The 22,150-nt window shown below is 38.2% G+C and overlaps 1 protein-coding gene across 1 annotated transcript in view; it reads right to left on the reverse strand.

The window, feature by feature from the left end:
- Positions 1-16,857, reverse strand: part of LOC311085725 (uncharacterized protein) — a 39,356-nt gene extending 22,499 nt beyond the window's left edge. Inside the window, exon 1 of the mRNA XM_084118318.1 lies at positions 16,633-16,857. Coding sequence (XP_083974444.1) covers positions 16,633-16,762 — 130 coding nt within the window. The 5' untranslated portion in view covers positions 16,763-16,857. The remainder of the gene's footprint in view (positions 1-16,632) is intronic.
- Positions 16,858-22,150: the final 5,293 nt, after the last annotated feature.

Raw genomic sequence — 22,150 nt, forward strand, 5'->3', positions numbered from 1 at the left:
GTCCGACTTCCCATTGTCCTTTCAAGTCTATAGCTTGCGCCAGCCTGGTTGTATAGGCGGATATGCGATTTTCGGGATAAACCGACCTAGATGCATTGCACGGTAACGTGACATAGAACCCGTGATCATCCATGGCGGTCCTTCGCTAGTATGACCTGATCCGTTAAACGTCGGGTTGTTTTAAGTCCAGCAGAGTTTTTTTATCTATGTAACTATTAAATTTTGAAGGCCATCCTAGCCATTTCACTAAAACAAGCGTAGATTTCCCTTGTTTTTTCTGACCTAAAATCTTTTCCACTTTAAAAGATTTGTTTTTACTGACAATTATTTTTTGCAACTCTTTTTCATAAAAAACCCCCTCGATGACATCACCGTCATAATCGGTGAGTCTGTAGACCGGTGGTTGACGAGGGATAGCCAAGGATACGGTGAAAAATTCCTCCGTGTAGTTCTGCTCATAACCTTTGGCGAACGGACCTCTCACTTTAGAAATCCTGACGACGTCGCCGACTTTGAATTTAAATACGGGTCTCTCGGTCTTCTTTATATCGCCGTACAAGTTTTGAAACACTTGACCCTCGTTTACTTTGTCGACGTCCACGGGTCTCATTCTGATACTTCGGTGATAACTGGTGTTGTACCCCTGCATAATGTCTTGTAAGACATCTATGTATCGTCGGGAATTTGTAGCCGTTAAAAATCTCCACATACGACTTTTTAACGTCCTATTAAATCGTTCCACGACGCTGGCTTTCAAATCGGTAGCGGTAGCGAAATGATTAATGTCGTGCTTTTTCATCACATCTTGAAATTGTTTGTTAAAAAATTCCTTTCCCTGATCCGTCTGCAATTTCTGCGGCACGCGGCCCTCTTCGAGGATAGACTCGAACGCTCTAGTGACCTCTGCGCCGCTCTTATTCTTCAACACGCGAGCCCAGGCGTACTTGCTAAATACGTCTATGCACGTCAGCAGATATTTATGACCGTCATTATCCTTGGCGTAGGCGATCATGTCGACGAGATCGGCCTGGAACTGAGTATCGACCCCATACACGACCACTCTGTTTCGTTTGTATTTTATAGGCGCTGTTTTGTGTAATGTGTAAGCGTCCTCACCAGCCAGCCATTCTGAAACCTGTTTATCGCTCAGACGGACCCCGCTGTCTTTCAAGACGGCGTCTTTTAATCGTTTTTTACCGCCTAAAGAGCCTGGGTTGGAGGGCGTATAATAAGCCTCTTTCATGAGCTCCGACATGCTGCCGTTGCACCCGTTGGAAAAGAATGACGCGTACAAGCGGTTTGAATCAATCTTTTATTAAAAAACGTTACAGGATATAATACAAGTAAAATGGATATAATAGAAGATAGTAAACATGGATATAATAGAAGATAGTAAACATACTATAAGTAAAAATGGATATAATAGAAAACATGCATACAGTGACTAAGTAAAATGGTATTAATATAATACAACATGTAAAATACACAGTCTAAGTAAAAAAAGGATATAATGGGGTTAATATGATAAAACATGCAAAATGGTATTAATATAATACAACATGTAAAATACACACTCTAAGTAAAAAATGGATATAATATGATAAAACATGTAAAATACACAATCTAAGTAAAAATGGATATAATGGGATTAATATAATAAAGCATGCAAAATAGGTATATAATAAAAAATACAAACTCTAAGTAAAAATGGATATAGCGGGATTAATATAATACAACATGGAAAAATGGATATAATGACGTTACATGCAAAGTAAAGTAGGATAGTAATAATGACATCAGTGATAGTCTAACCAGAAAAGAAAATCGCGGCAGGCCATCATGTTTTTGTCTAGGATGTAATCGACGTACATTACGACAATTTTGTCTACGTTTTTAATCACTTCAACGATTCTGATAGCGTCGTCCCGATCATCGGAGTCATATTCTTTTGATTTCTTCATTAGCTCGGTACAGACATCCATCACATACGTACAAGTACACAGCAGATCGGTGACCCCGAGCGGGGATTGTGATTCACACAGCATATCTAGAACCTGTTTTATCATCACAACGGGTGGATCGTTACCGGCAACACATTTGTCCGTCATATAGTCCCATGAGCTAGTCAGTCCTCTTATATACACCATATTTTTCTTGAGATTAGCCTCGCGCACAGTATCTTGACATGGAGTATCGGGGTGGGATGCGTCCATAATAATCTTGCTCATGAGATCGGTCATCTGGTCTCTGTAATGCTCTTTAAACAATAATTCCATACACCACTTTAGGCTACAGGCTGCACCCATGTTGGAGGTGGTTTGGTCACTGGCCATTCGCGGTGGGGAGATTTTCCCAGAGATCGACGACGTCGTAGACTATTTCCTTGCAGGGTTTGTCCAGAAGTCTCGCTCTGATTTCTTCCACCTTGGCGGCGATGAATGGTTCGTCTTTTAATTCGCGCAGAATAGTCCCGACTGTTCCTTGAATACGGTGGGGTTGAGATTTTAACCCCAGCCGTCCTAGGAGGGTAGTGATGATGGAATGAAAAGAGGGTTTAAACAGCTTGCCTGAAAGTTCGTCAAAGTGTGTGTCGAAGTAGTAGTTGGGAGGGTCAAACAGACAGGAATGTTGCAGCTGGCTAGGATGGTTAATCGCACAGCCCTCGCAGTCGTCCTTCTGCTTGTCGTTGATGAGATGTTGCAGCAAAATCACGGTCGCGGCTTTTATGATTTTGAATCCGACGTCGCTGAAACAGCCGTCTGTGACGTCGAAGACGCGATTAGAATGAGGCAGGGCCCGGTCGATTGTAGATACGTCGTGCGATTGCCGATCGTTATGGATCCCGAGACTTTTGACTGTCTCAGGGGGCGACTCCCAGCCTTTGTTGATGATATTGTTAGCTGGACCATCGTCGCATCCATCGTTGGACGATTCCGTGTCTTTGCGAGGGTTGATGAGGTAAGTCAGGCTGTCGGATCCATGTTTTTTGCTGGATGGTGAAGGTCTAGTGCAAGCGCAGTCGCACTCGATCATCGGATCCCAGTCTAAGCTACGTTTGATAGCCGGACCAGAGTCGTTTTGGAGGTCCGAGGGTTCAGGGGTGATGATGATGTTGCCAGGAGCCCGATCGTTTTCAAAGCAAGATTCCAAGGCTATGCGCCGTCTGACCGTTTTAGCCGAGACCCAGTCGTTGTGGAGGCCCGATGGACCGCAGGCATCAGTCAGAGTATGTAGGGGTGCGTCGTCGGGAGGGTCGAGAATGCTGCCGAAAGAGATACCGCAGCTGCATACGTGATCGGGTTCTGAAGCGTCGTCTTCAGCCATGGTTTATAAATGCTGCTTGGGAGGGTCTGATCGCTGTATTTTATGAGCGCGGTGGAAAAGGGGGTGGGGACGTTGGAGCGCTTCAGCCTTGATTTATATACGACGCTTGACAAGGTCCGACCGCCGAGCTTTATGATGGCTGTAGTAAATGGGTGGGGACGGCAGAGCGTACGTGCTGCTCCGTGCACATCTCTCAGGGTGGAACAGCTGCACTTTAATTTTGTTGTATCCATCATGCATGTCGCACCATTTGAACATTTTGTTGATAATTGAAAAAACACTGCTCAGCAGATCCAGATCGCACCACTTGAACAAGAATTGCATTTCATACAGATCCTGATGCTCTTTAGGCAGGATGGGGCCCATCCGAGTGTTGTTGAGCTTTGTCTTGTCTTTACAGCAGAATATGTAAACAGAATCATTCGGCTTCTTTTGAGTATGGTCACCTACCACACGGTACCGGACATTCGGGGTCACCCCGTCCCACTCACCCACGTACAAAGGCTCCTCGCCGCCGTCATTCAGATCCTTCCAGACACGTTTGTAAAATAGAGTCCAGTCTTTTTCAGGGAATACCACGCACGCGTCTTGCCCCGGCTGAAACTCGTCGACGCCATCAGTGGTGTAGAGCGTAACTACTCGAGTTGGTTTGTGAAATTTGTAGCCGAATACACGGTTGCTACACATCAGAAATTCAGCTTTAGTCCATTCCGAAATTTCATGGAGAAAGCTGGTCAAACGGATGTGTCCTAAAGGTTTTCTCGGTGCCATAGTCAGACTTTCCATCATCCTGTTGCTCAACCCCGCATCTGGGGATTGAGGGGAGGATAAACCATCCATGCTCATGTAGCTCATGTTTCCCTTTCTGGTGGTGCATGTAGAACACACTGACCCCATTTATATACGCTTCTCACTTTCACTGCGGTGGGGGCGCAGGCACAATAACCACACACACACACACACATAAGGACTGACTTTTGGAGCGCCGCAGGTCACAAAGGTGATGTGAAAACACCGCCTTCAGCTCTCTAAAAAATGTAGAATGGATTTTGTTTATCTGAAACAATTGCTTGCAGTATATTTCTTATAACCATTTCATTTATAACCCTTTAAAAGAATAGAATGTTTTTCAACTTTTGTTAGTGCGAGATAGACTTCACAGTGTCACTATACTGAGAGGTGCAAAGGAGGGGGATGTCAGACAGAGAGAGCGCGCGCATAGACACCCACAGACGCGCGCGGCCCCCTCCTCTTGCTGCTGACACACACACGCGGACAGAGACACGCGCGCGGCTCCCTTATGTTTTGAGACACGGGTAAGCTCATTCAGGAAGAAAGTCTTTTTGTATTTCCACTTTTAATCATTTGAAAACATTATTACAACTTTTAAAAATTTTGGATTATAGTTTGAAAATCATTTTAACCCTAACAAAACATTGACCATGTCTCATTCTGATCGTCGATTCAGAGAGAGTCCAATAGATGGAGCTGCGAGCCCGTTTCATCCCTGGTAGGTTCTCTCTAAAATAAGGTAAGACAACCTTAGCATGATAATTATTATATAATTTATATTATAAATTATATAAAGGATAGGAATGTGAAATAACTAAATGTTTTTTTCAACCTTAAATTGATTTAGATTATACACTTTTAAAGAGTACATTGTTTATGTAATTTTTATCTAAAATAATTGGTTTTAGTAAGCTTTTTAAACGCTTTTTAAAGGTATGTTTTTCAACTTTAGGTTAATTATTTTTGTGGACGTCAATGGTATGGACATACTTTTCAACTCTCTAAAATAATTGGTTTTAGTAGCTTTTTATTTTATAAACTTTTATTCATCTAAAATAATTGGTTTCAATGTATGTTTTATTTTAAAGGATGAGATTATTTTGTGTGACATACGCTTCTCACTTTCACTGCGGTGGGGGCGCAGGTACAAGCCATATAACCACACACACACACACATATAACTGGGACAAAGTTCAAACAACCGGCAAAAAACATCTGTTCTGTTAATATAGGACAAAACTACCCGTCAAAACTATGATTTAGTCCTAGATAGGTCATAGTTCAAAACTAACTGTCAAAAAACATGATCGATAGGCTAGCAGGGTCAATAGGTTAATCCCATGACCGCATTCCGGAAGTTCAACCCGTCAATCATAAAGGTCACCGGAAGTTCAACCTGCCAAAAGGTCAAAGGTCAAAGTCGTAAATCATTTTGACACAAGGTATCTGGTAAGTACTACTGGTAAAACAAAATATGTCATATGGTAAAACATTGAATTTTCAAATAAATAAAAATAAATACTTTGTTTACATGGTTCATGAAAATAATGGAGGAGAGCTAGTATGATATATATAACTTCAAGGCATTTTTGACTAATTTCTAGCAAAAAAATAGAACAAATGTCCATAGATGACATGCTGTAGTCGTTAAAAAACAAAATATCTAGTATTTGTGGTGTAGGTGTTTATATTTTGCAACTTGTTATAGAATACTTACAGATCAACTATTACATTCTTGGTTGTATTTAACCGTGTCATGAATATCAAATTTAATTTATTTCTAAAAATCACTTTGTTTTACCGTATGACATTTTCAAGGACTGTATACAAAGAAACACATTAAAATGTCATATATTGTTATTTTTTATAAAGGGCACTAATAAAAACAAAAAATATACACATAGATTTATACAAAAAAATGCTTTATTTAATTTGTCTTTTCATTTTTATTTTTTTACTGTTTTGAAATTCTAAAACGTCACTGAACCAGCAATAAAACCATATTAACTGATGGTCTCCTTGGTGACTGAGGCCATTTCTGCTCTCTTATCTCTTTTGTGGGGATGTTTTTAATTACTAAAAGTGGGTGTCATGTGTAGAGAATTGCCAAGATGCCTGGGAGAAGTTAGGAAGGCTCAGTACAAAGGAGTGATTTTAAAAATGGCAGTTGTGATTTATTTCAGAAGCTGCATTGTACAAGGAGCAGTCCTCAAAGTGTAAAAAGCACACAAAAAACAACAACAACAACAAAACAAAACAAAAAAACACTCATGGTATCATACATACACTGATGCTACAAACAAAAGAAAAAATGCTGTGAGCAGCAAAACTGGCACTAAAAAATGCCTAGTGGTGCATCCACCAAAATTGACAGCATGTCTCACCTCAAACATGTTCAAACATGTACATAGCTTTCACAGGATGCAACAACAACCTCCTTCAACCTGGGGGCTGTTCCATAAAACAAGATTAGAGTATAAGCCAGGCTTATTTCGGTTAGTCAGACTTATTTTTGGTAGATTCGGTTTCATAAATCAAACTTAAAATAGTTCAAACTCAGTTACCCTGGCAACTTATGCTGGGAAACTAGCCTGGTCCAGGGCAGGCTAACTGTCAGGCTAAGCCTCAGCTGTTACACAGATCCTCTAACACTGACCGACAAGAACACAATGATATTACCACTGACACTCTCTCATACCATTATTGGACTTTATTAACCACTATTAGTCCAAAAATAAATACACAGTATACAGAAAATCAACTTAAATAAGGCTATAATGATAAATTAGACAATATAGACCTATATATATATATATAGATAGATAGATAGGCCTAAATACAATATATATATACAACAGGTTTTTTTTTTTTTTTACTGGCTGAATGTTTTGTGCCCACGTTTTAATTAGATTGTTTTAAAGATTTATGAATACATTTCTCTCTGGTTTTGTTTGGCAGCTGTAGTACATGTTTATGATTAGAAGAACATTAGAACACAATCTGAAAAAAAGCTTTGTAAAGCAGAAGTTAGAATCACAAAATTAAAAATAAATAATTACAAAAGCAGAGTATACATTTTAACTGGTAAGATTAATCTGAGCTTAGTAATTGACAGTATTAGCCTACATTTGATTTACCCAATTACAATAGTCCCTTTACATTTATTGCTATCATAAAAATATACACACAGGTTTAAAATTCTAAATAAGGCACGTCTAATGTTCAAATAACAAATATTTTAGTATATATATATATATATATATATATATATATATATATATATATAAAATGTACTTTATTATGTCTTTCAATTCAAACACATTTAACATAATTATACAAATTGACAGTTCCTTTAAAAACATCATATTTTCCCCCAATAAATATTCATTATTTTTCCTTCTACTTTTTTCTTTTGTGATAATACCCACCAACACATAGCCTAAAAACACACATGATTAGAATAATAACCAACAAGTACATATACACTTTACATATGATTTAAGGGGGAAAAGACAAAAAACAATAAATAAATAGTAATAAAAATTTAACATTAACATATTTATATCAAACTCTTATAATGACACATAATTCCTAATAGTTATTCAAGTAATATTATTTGAATATCAAATATTCAATATTAAATAAGTAAATAAATAAAATAACAAATAACTAGAACTAAAAGGGAGGGAGGGTTATATAAAAATGTAGTTAATGTAGGCTAATATATATTCCTTTATTTTATGGAATATTCTTTAATTTTAGAGTTGCACATATCTTTTCAAAATGTATACATTTGCTCTTAATTTAATGTTATCCTCTCCATAATGTACTTTAGAAACTAAATCTACTCATTTAAAACTGGGGATTCTTGCTTTCTCCAAAAAAATATTGCATTAAAAGCTGTAATTCTCAGCATTCTAAATAAGTATACATCATCTTTATTAAGTAGCATAGGTCCTATACCCAAAACTATATTTTGTATCTCTATGTATTTAGTTTCTTAAAAAAAAATCTTCCCTGAATTATAGGCTACTTCACTGAAGTACTTCTGTTCGCTAGAAGTTCAGTGCAACTTATCCAACATCCTAAAGATAAATTATTATAATTAGAAGATATTTCTAGTGTTATAAAATATCGCATATTAATTTTCCAAGCAAAATGAATATTTTAGTCAGAATTATTGCGCTCCTATTTGGCGCGCATGCGCGCAGCAGCGCTCGTCCAATATGAAAATTAGTAGCAAAATGGATATTTGCATGACTTTCTAACATTTACAGATTGAGAATATAACTGTAAAATGTAAGTTTTGCACTGAGGAAAAAAAAAAACATGTTACAAACGCATAAAACAGCACAAAATATACGCTGTTTGATGGTGGATCGATTTGATCCACGATCGACCTCTAGGGCTGCTTAAGAAACGCGTGCACACGCAATTATCTAGACTTGATGAACCTGGATCAAATTAGTGAGATTGCGTGAGCTTCAATTACCTTTTATGGAACCACTTTAGCCCCGACTCATTTGTTAGGCTCATTCAAGTCCGGTTTTGGCGTTTAATCCCCGCTTTTTTTTAAGTGTCTTTTATGGAACAGCCCCCTGCTCAATTCATTGTTTTATGGTGCGTAACGAACCGACTCGGACCTCGGATATGACGTCACTTCCACACTTCAAGCGTTCTGGTATGTTTTGCGCGTCCGAGTCGGAGAAAAACATGGACGCCACCCAGAAAGCCGTTGAGCACTGGCCGAGTACCAGGCGCTCCAAAATAAGTAGCACTATGTGCTTCACCTAGTAACTAGTTTACCTTCTGTTAGCAACGCTAGCCACGTTAGTAACACCTGTTTGAAACAAGGCTTCATTCAATATTGCACTCACAACAAGACAGATTCTTACACCCACAGGCAGTGATATGGACGCAGTAAGGTATTGCAGTAATACGACGAGTGATTAAAATTTAAACAACGTCATTTAAACAACCAAAGCGGTACACAAACAATGAAAACAAATCACACAGGGCGCAGCCATCTTGGATTCCGTATCGGAATTCTTGCTCGGTGTCCTCACGGTTGTCCAAACTTCCGAGCAGTAGCGGTTTTAGGCACGGGCGAACCGGCGGCGTCGCCGGTGTTACGGATCAACTGGGGATCATGTTAACTGGGGACGCGCGCGTGCACGCAGATAGTTTTACCTGGATTTCCAGCAGATGTTGAACGGTGACAGATTCGTCACAGCGAATTTTTCACTGAGCAGATTTAAAAGCTTTCCACGTTATTGGTAAATGTTTGTATCATATTAGGACACTGTTTTTACTCTGTCGCTGCTCCGCTGAATGTTTCAGACGCATTTAAGGGAAGTTTTAATGTGTTTTAATTTCTCGACACAGACCACGCCCACATTATTTTGTTACTCGTTTCAATGAAATTGAATATCTGATGAAAACTGCAAGTAGATTAAATAAATTATGCTATTGACATTGTGTCTTTGCAGTGCATGTGTATTCGCAGATTATTGTTATGATGACAATTTGTGGCTTAATTTAAATTGAGCAGCAGTAGGCTACTGCTAAAAGGGTTGTCAAGCATTTATTTATTATTTATTTTAATGTTACTGAGGAATGAGTTAAAACATAAAGCATACAGTGGGCTACACTCCATAAATGTTCCTAAAGAGTGTTGAAAATTGAGAAGCCATAGTTTATGGATCCAGTGAATTACCCACAGCATTTATTCAGGGGAATGTTCAACAAACATATTCATTAGCTAACAGGTATGAAAGCAACAATAACAAAAGGAAGAAAAAAAAAAAAGGAAAAAATAATAGGCAAATGTGCATGCATGCAGGACAGCTGTATTTGCCAACAGTGGAAGGTCTGACCACACAGTCCCACCTTTCACATTCTGAACATTCAATCTAAAGAAGGGAGAACAAACTATAGACTAAGTTACATGTTAATGAAGAACAGTTACTTGTTTTGCAATGTATATGTATAATTTTTTCTTACCCATTGGCCAGTTTGGCCTTCATACCTATGCTGCTCTCCATCTAATGTAATCATGTTATATTAGTAAATAAATGTCACAGTTGTATTATCTTTTTAAGACCAATTTAACACACCATCACCCTTCATAATTTTCACATCTCCTCTTTATATAATCACGCTCCTTTCTTGAGCAGCGATCGGGATATTGGTTATCCTGCAAAGTTTTGGATTTGTCTAACTTTAATTGCATCCATTTGCTGTGGCAGTATATGGCCTAACAACGACACTTAATTTATAGACCTTTGAATCTGTTCCTAACGGTTAGCAGACAACAATAATGAAAGCACATGATGTGATGGATAACAAGTAAAGAGAATATGTTAATGAGATTCATGGTACCAGTCAAATGAAGAGAACTGGCATAATTAAAATTTATATTACATAAAAAGATTGTGTCATATTTCTTTTGTTAAAGAGATCAGCAAAAAAGTAAACAATAAAGCATTTCCTATTGTTTTAGAGAGGGTCATGCTATGCATGTGAGGTGACAAATGATTAAGAGGTTAGTGATGTAGGCCTATGAGAATATTAGCCATAGAGAATATATATAGACTAAATAAGCAAACATATATATATATATATATATATATATATATATATATATATATACTCTAATATTAGCCATAGAGTATATATTTGTAATAATTCATTATCACTATATCATATATTTTGCTTATTTCAGTAATACAAATTGTGGTTGCCTTTCAGTGTTTTTCACAGGACTTTAATCACTAAAGACAAAGTGTTCTCTACATGTCCAATACAAGACATTAGATACACAACATTCAAGTTCATGCTCCTACTGAGCATAATGTACATTTACACATTTGGAAGACGCTTCTATCCAAAGCGACTTACATTGCGTTTCAAAGCGGTTTATCAGGTCTTACTTTCCCTGGGAATCGAACCCATGAACTTGGTGTTGTAAGTACCAACGCTCTAGTGTTTGAGCTACAGGAAAGCTCGACACTATGTATAATTCAATATTAGGCTACTATATATTTGCTATATAGAATTGTTCTGAAAGAAGAAGAGTCAAAATTCGTTTTTATTATTTATTTTTTTATTTTTTATTTTATAAATCTGTTGAAAATGTTACAAGTTCATGAGATAATTAACTTCATGACCCTACGTGTATAAGCATAGCTGCTTTATGTCCAGGGAAAAAGATACAGAGGCGTCAGAGCTGGTTGTACAGAAAAGAGATCTTAATATAATCAGCAAAGTAAAATAAGCTGATAAGTGTTTTTATATAAAAAAATAATAGATCCATTATAAAATTAGGCTATATGCAGATCAATAAATGCAGCTTGAAAAAAATGTAAATGACTATGCATTTTATGTTTCTTTTAGGTAGCCTAGCTACTTTAATTTAATCTACATCCGTTGTTATTTGTGATTAGAACTCATGACAACACACTACAGAAAATATGATACACTAATGTTGAGAAGAAGATTCTTACACGTCTTCTGAGGTGCGCTGACAAGTCTGTTCATCCAATGAAACCGAAATGCCCCATGTTAACATATGCGTGGTTTCTGAACTTGACACTTAAGTATGTTAAACTTATTTGAAATTGCGTCAAATACGCAGGAATATACACTTCAAAAACAAAATCGCTTTATTATGCATACCAGTGTGTATAGAACTGGTGAAACATACATTTTTAATCATGGATCCGTGAAAAATGGCTGCGACGAATCTGTAGCTGTCTAACATCTGCTGGAAATCCAGGTAAAACTATCTGCGTGCACGCGCATTTCCCCAGTTAACATGATCCCCAGTTGATCCGTAACACCTGTTACCGGCACGAGCAAAAAAAAAAAAAAAAAACGCCGTGAAGTGGTTTTCTATTATCTATCATTTCACTGTGTGGGGAATTGGCAAATTTGCGCCCCTGCTAGCTGAGAACTATTTTTTACAGTCTATGGCTGAGAAGATTCTGTGCACAGAAGCTGTTTGAGAAAGGGAAAGGGGAGGGGGCGCGGAGGCGCGGGCGAGGATGACAGTTCACCTCTGGGTCTCTCCCAAATGGAACGGACAAGGGGGGGCGGGGGATCCATATAGTTATCGAAGTCAGTCACACCTCGATTTACTTCCAAATAACGCACATTTCATTCAGAATATTATAAATACGGGCCTCTATATTTCCTGCACATTTTTGTTTTTCTGAATGGTCTGAATGGCTAATAAAAATAGTTAATACAAAACGATTACTTGGTCACCACCACCAAGGTGAATTGGTTTAGTCTTGACTTCTGGTCGTGACTCGTGAGCGTGAGTGACAGTTATGGGGGGATCAGGGGATCTTTTTTTTATTTATTTTTTATTATTTAGTCAGTTCAAATACAAAAACATTTCAGTACAATGCAAAAAAAAAAAAAAAGTATTAACAATACATCTCAAAATATTTTACCAGATAAACAAAAATAAAAAATAAACATAAACATAAGAACAAATACAAAATATCAGGGCAGTTATATGTAGGGATCAGGGGATCTGTTGATTGTGGATGTCGAGTGCCAAATAAGAGATGGACAACGGTCAAAGCCATCAGGTGCCCAATTTAGAAACGAGCGAAAGATAAAGGTATGCAACTATGTTTTCTCTATATGATTACGGTATCCCTGTCATGAATGAAGGGGCAATATTAATTGGTGGGTATAACTCTTATTTGTTAGCCTTTTTGCTATGATTCTGATGATGATGCTTAACAATAATTCGTTTTTAACTCAAACACAAGATCTAATTTTATCTTCGAGCATTTACTAGTTCACTCATATGACTGGTCCTCTTCGTGTTTTGTCCTACAACTGTCGAGGCCTGCGTCTGGGCCAGGGCGCAGGTGACAGGGCTCGCCGTTTGGTTGTTGACAATCTCTTGGAAAATTGTGACATTTTGTGCTTACAAGAGACATTTCTGGCAAAGCAAGACTTGGCAAAATTAAACACTCTTGATGTCAAATTTCATGGTGCAGGGGAATCAACAACTGATTTTAGTTCGAGAATAATCAGGGGTAGAATACCTGGGGGTGTGGCCATCCTGTGGAACAAGAGACTTGACTTACTTGTTAATGTGCTTAGGCTTGATGTAGACTGGTGTATTGGTGTTCAGCTCAGTTACAGTGGCAGGCAGTTCATCATACTTAATGTTTATACACCATATGAATGTATTCAGAATGAAGCTGAATATCTTAATAGGCTTGCTTTTATTTATTCTTTTATTCAGTGTAGCAATACTGCTTGTATTTATGTAATTGGGGATATGAATGCTGACATTGCAGACAGAAATTCACTGTTTGCTAATCACATGATCCAGTTTTGTCAGGATAACAGTTTAATGCTATCAAGTCAAGAGTTTCTACCATCAAATACTTATACTTATATAAGTGAGGCTTGGCATACTGCCTCGTGGTTGGATCACTGTATCAGCACAGCTGATGCACACTCATCTATAGTGGGTATGGACATTTTGTATGGGGCAGCCACCTCTGATCACATGCCTGTGCTTATATTGATAAATGTTGAGGATATTCCAATGCTCTCTTGTGATAGTTATGATTGTAATACTGAATTTTTGGACTGGTCTACCCTTTCAAGGGAGGATATTGCTGGCTACTATGCTGATACAAATAGATTATTGAGTAAAATCAGTCTTCCCAGTGATGCAATCAGGTGTAGTGATCCTACCTGTAATGACTGGAAGCACAGGGAGGAAATCTCCTCTCTATATGATCATGTTGTGAGAGCCCTTTATGAAAGCAGTAGACCCTATTTTAAACGGAAAAACAAAAGGAGTAAAATGAGGCCTGGCTGGAATAAGTATGTGGCCGGATATCATGAGGAAGCTAAGTTAGCGTTTAAATCCTGGGTGTTGGCTGGTAGACCAAGGCAAGGGCCGCTGTTTGAACAAAAGAAAAATGCTAATGCAGCGTATAAATATGCTGTCAGATTTATCTGTAAAAATGAGCAAGCTATGCGGGCAGAATCTATGGCCGAGAAGGTAATGGATAACAACACTACTGAATTTTGGAAGGAGGTAAAGGGTCTTAACAAATGTAGTATACCTCCCCCGTGCACTGTAGATGGTATCTCAGGTGTTGAGAATATTGCTGAGATGTGGAGACAGAACTACAGGACCCTGTTTAATTGTGTTAAAAGTGATATTTATATGTCTGATAATGTTAAGTGTGTTGATTTTAAGGCAATTTTTTCACATGAGGTATCACGCACTATAAATAAGTTAGCAGATAATAAAGCAAGCGGGTCGGATCACATCACTGCTGAGCACATTAAATATGCCAGCATGAGGTTAGCCCCCCTTCTTGGTATCCGTTTTAATTCCTTTTTAATTCATGGTTTCCTGCCGGATACAATGATATCTGTCTTGCTTGTGCCGGTAATCAAGGATAAGTCTGGTAAGGTTGGTTGCTCTGATAACTACAGACCAATAGCCCTTGCCAGTGTATTGTCTAAAGTTTTTGAAAGCATCCTGTTGAGCAGAATTGTGGACATTATCCCCTCTACTGACAATCAATTTGGCTTTAAACCTAAACATGGCACAGATATGGCCATATATTCCTTAAAGGAAATTGTTAATACGTATAGAGATAAGAATTCCTCAGTTTTAATGAGTTTTATTGATGCCTCAAAAGCTTTTGACCGTGTCAATCACTACAAGTTATTTGACAAAATGTGTAAGAGAGGTGTATCTAAATGTATTGTGAGAATTCTGTCCTACTGGTATGCCAACCAGTCTATGTTTATAAAATGGGGCCACTGTGTTTCTGCCCCTTTTGGGGTCAGGAACGGGGTCAGACAAGGTGGAATCCTCTCCCCTATTCTTTTTAACATGTATGTTGATGAGCTCTCTGTCTGCCTGAATTTGTGTAACACTGGGTGTATGATAGGCAACACTTTAGTGAATCATATTATGTATGCAGATGACCTTGTGGTCTTCAGTCCTAGCAGTGCTGGTCTTCAACAGCTTCTTAATGTTTGCTCTGACTATGGAACTGTTCATGACATGAAATTTAATACAGACAAGAGTGCGGTGATGATTTGCAGAACAAAGGAGGATAAATGTCTAATGTTTCCTCCTTTTAAATTGGCAGGTAATACCTTGAGAGTTTTGAGCAAATACAAGTATCTTGGGCATCTCATTACAGACCAGTTGAAGGATGACCTTGACGTTTACAGGCAATGCCGTTCTTTATATGCTCAGGCGAATAGTTTGGCTCGCAAGTTTGGTGGGTGCACAGATAGAGTGAAAGTTGCTTTGTTCAGAGCATACTGCACTCCTCTTTACAATGCACACTTGTGGTCTAGTTTCAGCAAAGCTAGCTTGCATAAACTCCAGGTAGCTTACAATGATGCACTGAGAATTCTGCTGAGAAGACCACGCTGGTGTAGTGCCAGTGAGATGTTTGTGGCTGCAGGTGTTAATACACTGCAAGCCACATTGAGAAATGTTATGTACAAATTTATATGTCGGCTGAATAACTCAGAGAATTACATAATTATGGCATTGACCAGCATCAAGTTTAGCACTACACGGTATAAGTCCAAGTTATGGAAGCATTGGTATAGTTGTCTCCTCTGAAGTTTTTTTATTGTATTGTGTGTTCTGTCTTGTTTTTTATTTGGACCTGTGAGTCTGTAATAAAGTTTATTATTATTATTATTAATTTCACCATAATATTGTTCTTTGCAACAAAACTGTTGCAAGTTCAGTTATTACACTGCAAAAATGCTTTTCTTACTTAGTATTTTTGTCTTGTTTCCAGTCCAAATAGCAAACATTTCTTAAAGATGCATTAAATAAAGATGCATAACGTTATTTTACTAAAGTAGTAAAATTACATAAGATATTAAGTTTTGTTTTCTGGAGAAATAAATAAAAATTGAGTTTTTGCGGGGGCGGGCGGGGGTGGCGCTCGAAAGGGGTCTTGCCCAGGGTGTAATTCAATGTAGAACCGCCACTGCTTCCGAGCGGCAAAATCCGAGGAAAGGGGGCGTGTTTTTATATAAAAAAAAATTGTTAAATTATTGTCTCAGTCGTTACAATATTAGTTAGGCCTAGCATTCTTGATGTGAACGGGCCTAAACACTTATTAACGCCATACAAGTAAAAGTTTGAGTTCAAAGACTGAAAAAATCATGCTTTTAACAGAAATGGTTTGCTATGTTGTTTTGTTATGTGTGCCATATTGCATTGTTGAAAGACATTCATTGAATAGTTCAAAGCTGTTCTCACAAAATCTGTTAGGCTATTTAAACAACCTTATGTTGTTGTAAAACATAATGTTCAACGTCACATTTTTTTGTTTAGGGATTTTTCACACACATTTATGTCAGAATGTATACCTGTATGACGAATGGATGTTGACTGGCTAACCATTAAAGAACTGCTTAAGATGTATTAACTTTTTGTTTCACAGCATCATTAATGAAGAATCAAGAATAATCACCAACCTATCTGTTCTTCAGTCTCTTCAAGCTTCACTCTGAGGGGTTCTTGATCAGGATCACTCCTGTTCTCACTGTAATCTTCAATAAGCTCCATTTTTACAGGTTTCTGTTCTTCCTGCTGGTCTGAATGCATCTCTACACTTGTAAATAGTGATCGTTTAAAAACTGTTTCGTGAAGGTTCAAATCTTTTGTTTTGAATCAGCTGTTGTTCAGAGCGCGTCTCCTCTTCTTCAGTTTTTGCCGGTTTGTGAAACCAACTTAAAGAGTGCCGCCACCCACTGGTCTGGAGTGTGAAGAGCACATACAGCTTAATGAGGGGATAATGAAGAGAGAAAAGTGAGAAAGAGAAAATGAGAAAACAGATCGAACGCTTTTATTTTCTTTCTGTTATACTTTTGGTATACATTTAAAAAATATAACAGGAAGAAAACTAAAGCATTTTATCAGGTTTTCTCTCTTTAAGTGTTTACATGCATGTTAATTACAAACACACACACACACACACAAACAGCGTTTATGATTGCTTAGGAGTGTAACGGAATATAAAAGTTTTGCGTTTACATGAGGAAAAGCTTATTCGCAATATTGCCAAAATTAAATTATAATCGCATTATGAAGGTGCATGAAAATATATACACGAAAGGGATTGAACTATAATACCTCAGAAGACTTGACGCTGCAGGCGAAGTGAGCGTTGAGAGCTAGTGGACTTCTTCTTCAGAATCAGCTTTTATTGTAAAGTACAACAACACGTACAAGGAATTTGTCCTGGTGCACAGGTGCACAACAATAATAATAAATTCATATAAAAAATCAATAAATAAAAAATACATAAATAATTAACATTAAAACAGTTTTAACTTTTTTAAAAGTTTTAAAAAATATACAACATAGCAGACTGAGTAGTCTGCGATCAATATAATGTGTGTGAAACAGTGCTGATGAGGCCGTTTGGCTATGGAAAGAAACTGTTTTTGTGGCGTGAGGTTTTAGTCTTGATGGACCGCAGTCTCCTGTCTGAAGGGAGTGCCTCAAAAAGTTTGTGTCCAGGGTGAGAGAGATCAGCCAAAATCTTCACTCCCCGCTTTAGAATCCAGGAATTGTACGGGTCCTAAAGAGATGGCAAATTGCAGCCTTCTCAGGCTTGACCTTCTCAGCAGAGCGAATGACATGGTTCAGTCTACTTTTATCTTTGGCAGCGTATCAGATGGTGAGGGAGGAGGTGAGTATGGATTTGATGATGGAAGTGTAGAAGTGCACCATTGTTGTCTTCGGCAGGTGAAACTTCTTCAACTGCCGCAAGAAGTACATCCGCTGATGAGCTTTGTTGATCAGAGAGTTAATGTTCAGTGCCCACTTGAGGTCCTGGGTGATAGTTCCCAGGAAGTGGAAAGAGTCCACAGTATTGACAGGGGAGTCACGCAGTATGATGGGGGTGTATGGAGGTGGGTTCTTCCTTAAGTCTACTACCATTTCCATTGTTTTTACAGCTTTGAGCTCCAGATTGTTCTGACTGCACCAGGACACCAGATGGTCAATATCACACCTGTAGGCAATCTCATCCCCTTCAGAGATGAGCTCGATGAGGGTGGTGTCATCTGCAAACTTAAATATTTTGAAGGACTGGTGACTGGAGGTGAGAAGAGTAGAGGAGACAGAACACAGTCTTGGGGGAACATGATGGTCCTGGAGTCAGAAACATGTTGTCCTAGTCTCACATGCTGCCTTCTGTCTGTCAGAAAGTCTGTAATCCACCTGCAGATGGAATCAGGCACACTCAGTTGAGAGAGTTTGTCCTGTAGCAGAGCAGAGATGATTGTGTTAAAAGCAGAGGTGACATTTAAGTGATGGATTTAAGATAGGACATCACCAGGTGCTCAAAGGACTTCATTACCACAGATGCCTTGAGCGACCAGTCTGTAGTCATTAAAGGATGATGGTGGAGGTCTTACAGCAGGCTGGAACATGGCAGATTCCAGTGAGGTGTTAAAAATGTCTGTAAACACTGGAGACAGCTGATCAGGTTTCTGTCTCTTGAAGACTATATTAATGTCTCTCTGGGATATAGAGAGTCGTTCTTCTTGTGGGAAAGGAGAGGGAGAGTGCCGTTGAATTGGGCATCTGTGAAGTGACCTCAGCTGCTATTGTGGTGGAGGAGGTGAAGCTGATGGACTGTGGCTGAAGCTGATGGCTGGTGTCGCAGGGGATGGTATCCAATGGTTTTTCAAAGCGACAGTAGAAGTTATTCATGCTGTTGGCCAGATGCAAGTTATTAGCAGAGTGGGGGGCTTTAGGTTTGCAGTTTGTGATCTATCTAAGCCCTTTCCAGACAGAAGCAGGGTTATTGGCTGAGAACTGTTGTGGTAGTTTCTCAGAGTACAGCTGTTTAGCTTCTCTCACTGGTTTGTTAAACTTGTACTTTGACTAAACTGACATGGTTCTGTCCCCACTTTTAAATGCCTTAAATGCCACTTTTAAATGACATTATTGTGTCTCACAGAAGCTTGTGCATTAAGTCACATCCTCTGTGTATTCATCCAGACTGTTGGTAGCAGTTCTGAATACATCCCACTCAGTTCAGTCCAAGCGTGCCTGCAGTTCCTCTACTGCCTCTCTGGTCCACTGCTTTGATGTCTTCACAGTCAGTTTGGAGAGTTTTAATTTCTGTCTGTATACAGGAATTAAATGGACCATGACATGATCAGACCGTCCCAATGCAGCTCGTGGGACGGCGTGATAAGCTCTACTTACTGTAGTATAACAGTGATCCAGAATGTTTTCCTCTCTGGTGTGAAGTTACCTTTGTTAAAGGAACACACCGACTTTTTGGGACTTAAGCTTATTCACCGTATCCCCCAGAGTTATCCCCCATAAGTGCATGGCATGCATACCCTATTCATCTCTGTGCTTGGCGTAACACTGTCTGACACACCCACCGCTAGTCTATCTTAGCACAAAGACTGGAGGTAAACGGCTCCATCTAGCATACTGCTCCCAATAAGTCACAAAATAATGCTAACATTTTCCTATTTACATGTTGTGTAAATAGAGGATTACTGTGTCTCATGTGACATTGTTATTTATACACACTGTGACTATACAAATCACAACATGTAAATAGGAAAATGTTGGCGTTAATTTGTCACTTATTGGGAGCAGTATGCTAGCTGGAGCTGTTTACCTTCAGTCTTTGTGCTAAGCTAGGCTAGCGGTGGGGGAGGTTGTCTTCATCAATTTCAGTTTCGTTTATACTTTTTTTGTATTGCTTAAACTGTCAAAGCCAGTGACCAGTTTTCGCAAAGCTTTTTGGAAAACACTAATTAATAAACATTGTAAACGGATGAAAACTCAAACAGTTGCACCAATGTCATCAACTGACACCATGCGCGTACACGCAAGTGGGAGACAGATTTTGGCAGGGAATTGAATTTCGGCACAATACAAACAAAAAAATAAAGAAATTATATATATATATATATATATATATATATATATATATATATATTTATATATATATATATATATATATATATATATATATATATATATATATATATATATATTAGGGGTGTCGCAATATACCGGTATTGACGATAATCGTGATATTCAAAGCATGAAATATCGACATCGTGTTAATTTAGAGCAATACAATATACCGGTATTGGCGATATTGGCGTTTTCTAGACGCAGCGCTCGTCCGCGGCCGCGCAGCTAGAGTGAAACACTCTGTCCACACCCGAAAAAAGTAAGCTGAGCTCGCCAGTATTAACAACAGAGTTCGTCGGCTTCAAAGAAAACAGCACCTTAGAGGTGGTCGCACACCGGACGAGAAGCGCAGCGCCACGTCTTTAAAATTCGAACACATTCTGTATGAGTGTACACACACCGGACGAGAAGCAAAGCGTGGTTCTATTCGGCGTCTGTCCGCGGCGCCCAGCAACGGCTCAGCCTTGTTCAAAATCCTGCCGCGACACAGAGCGCAGAAAAAAGTGATCAGATCACAGACTCCGCAACTATTGTATTTAATTATACAGTATAATCATAACATAGTACAGACATTATCTCAATTCCATAATGTCCTTAAACATAATGATATTGCTGGCCATGAGAAAGTGCGTGTCCGGTGTGCGATACCTCGAGTTGTCAGACGCGACGCGGCTATTATTTTACTAGTCATCATGGAATGGGAAACGTGACATTAACTGTTAACAGGGGGTTTCTGTGTTCATATATTTAATAAAGGGTGATTATTAAAATTAAGAACCCCGTTTTCTTTACTCATCTTATTTTTGTATTTGTATTTGCACTTGATTTTTTTATTCAAATCTGCTATCTGCATGACTTTATTGGCGCCAGTGCAACAACAGGTTTAAGAGCTTTTCAGTTCTTCAGGAAACCTTCAGACAGTGTTTCGCTTCAGTTTGAAACCAGATAAACTTCACATGCTTGTCTTCCTTCACAAAAATTTGCAATAGATTGAGTACGCAAGAATTAAAAATGCATGTGCCTTGTGTTTATCAGTATCCTTATGTTTGTTGGGTAAAAAAGAAAAACTATATAAATAAAGTAAAAATTAATTTGACTGATAACTACCCCTATAACTACCCCTAGATTCTATAGATATCGCGATATATCGATATCGTGAATTCTTTTGGCCACAATAACCGTGGTGTGAAAAATAACATCGTGACAGCCCTAATATATATATATATATATATATATATATATATATATATATATATATATATATATATAAAATGTTAATAATATAATGACACATGCAAGTATATTATCATATATAAATCAACAATATCAACTTTGACAACTCAGTGTTTTATTATTTAAAAATTAGGCCTACAGTGTTTACATTTCCTGAAAAACAGCAGTTTTGGTCATACGAGTATTCCGACCGACAGCGAGACATTGGGGTTGAGGGGCCCAAAATGTTCTTTTGCCTATGTCATAATTTGAGGTAATGCGTGAGGTAAATTGTGAGGCCTGACTGACAGATCCACTCACAAACTGTTAAAAGACACATATGATAGAATATCTCAAAATTCAAATAAACAATGATATAGTAAACAGACTCCTCATTCAACCTAAGTAATGTGTATTAGAATTAGTGAATTAGTGAATTAGTGAACTATTTAGAAGAATGTCAGTAATCAGACAGTTTCTGGTCTCATTGACTTCCATAGTAGGGAAATATGGAAGTCAATGAGACCAGAAACTGTCTGGTTACTGACATTCTTCTAAATATCTTCCTTTCTGTTCAGCAGAAGAAAGAAATTCATACAGGTTTGAAACAACATGAGGGTGAGTATATGATGACAGAATTTTAATTTTAAAGTGGAGTATCCCTTTAAAAGATTCAGTAATGCAGTTTACATTCAGTGCGCATATTTTGACACTTTACAGTTACTCAAGGCACTTATTGTACTTGTCCAAATGAAATAAAATGTACTCCAAAAATATATACAATACTCAAAACAAACTGGGAAATTCACACACAAATTACAT

Source organism: Abramis brama (assembly GCF_963993115.1).
Source record: "Abramis brama genome assembly, chromosome: 6".
In the NCBI taxonomy this organism is placed as follows: domain Eukaryota; kingdom Metazoa; phylum Chordata; class Actinopteri; order Cypriniformes; family Leuciscidae; genus Abramis; species Abramis brama.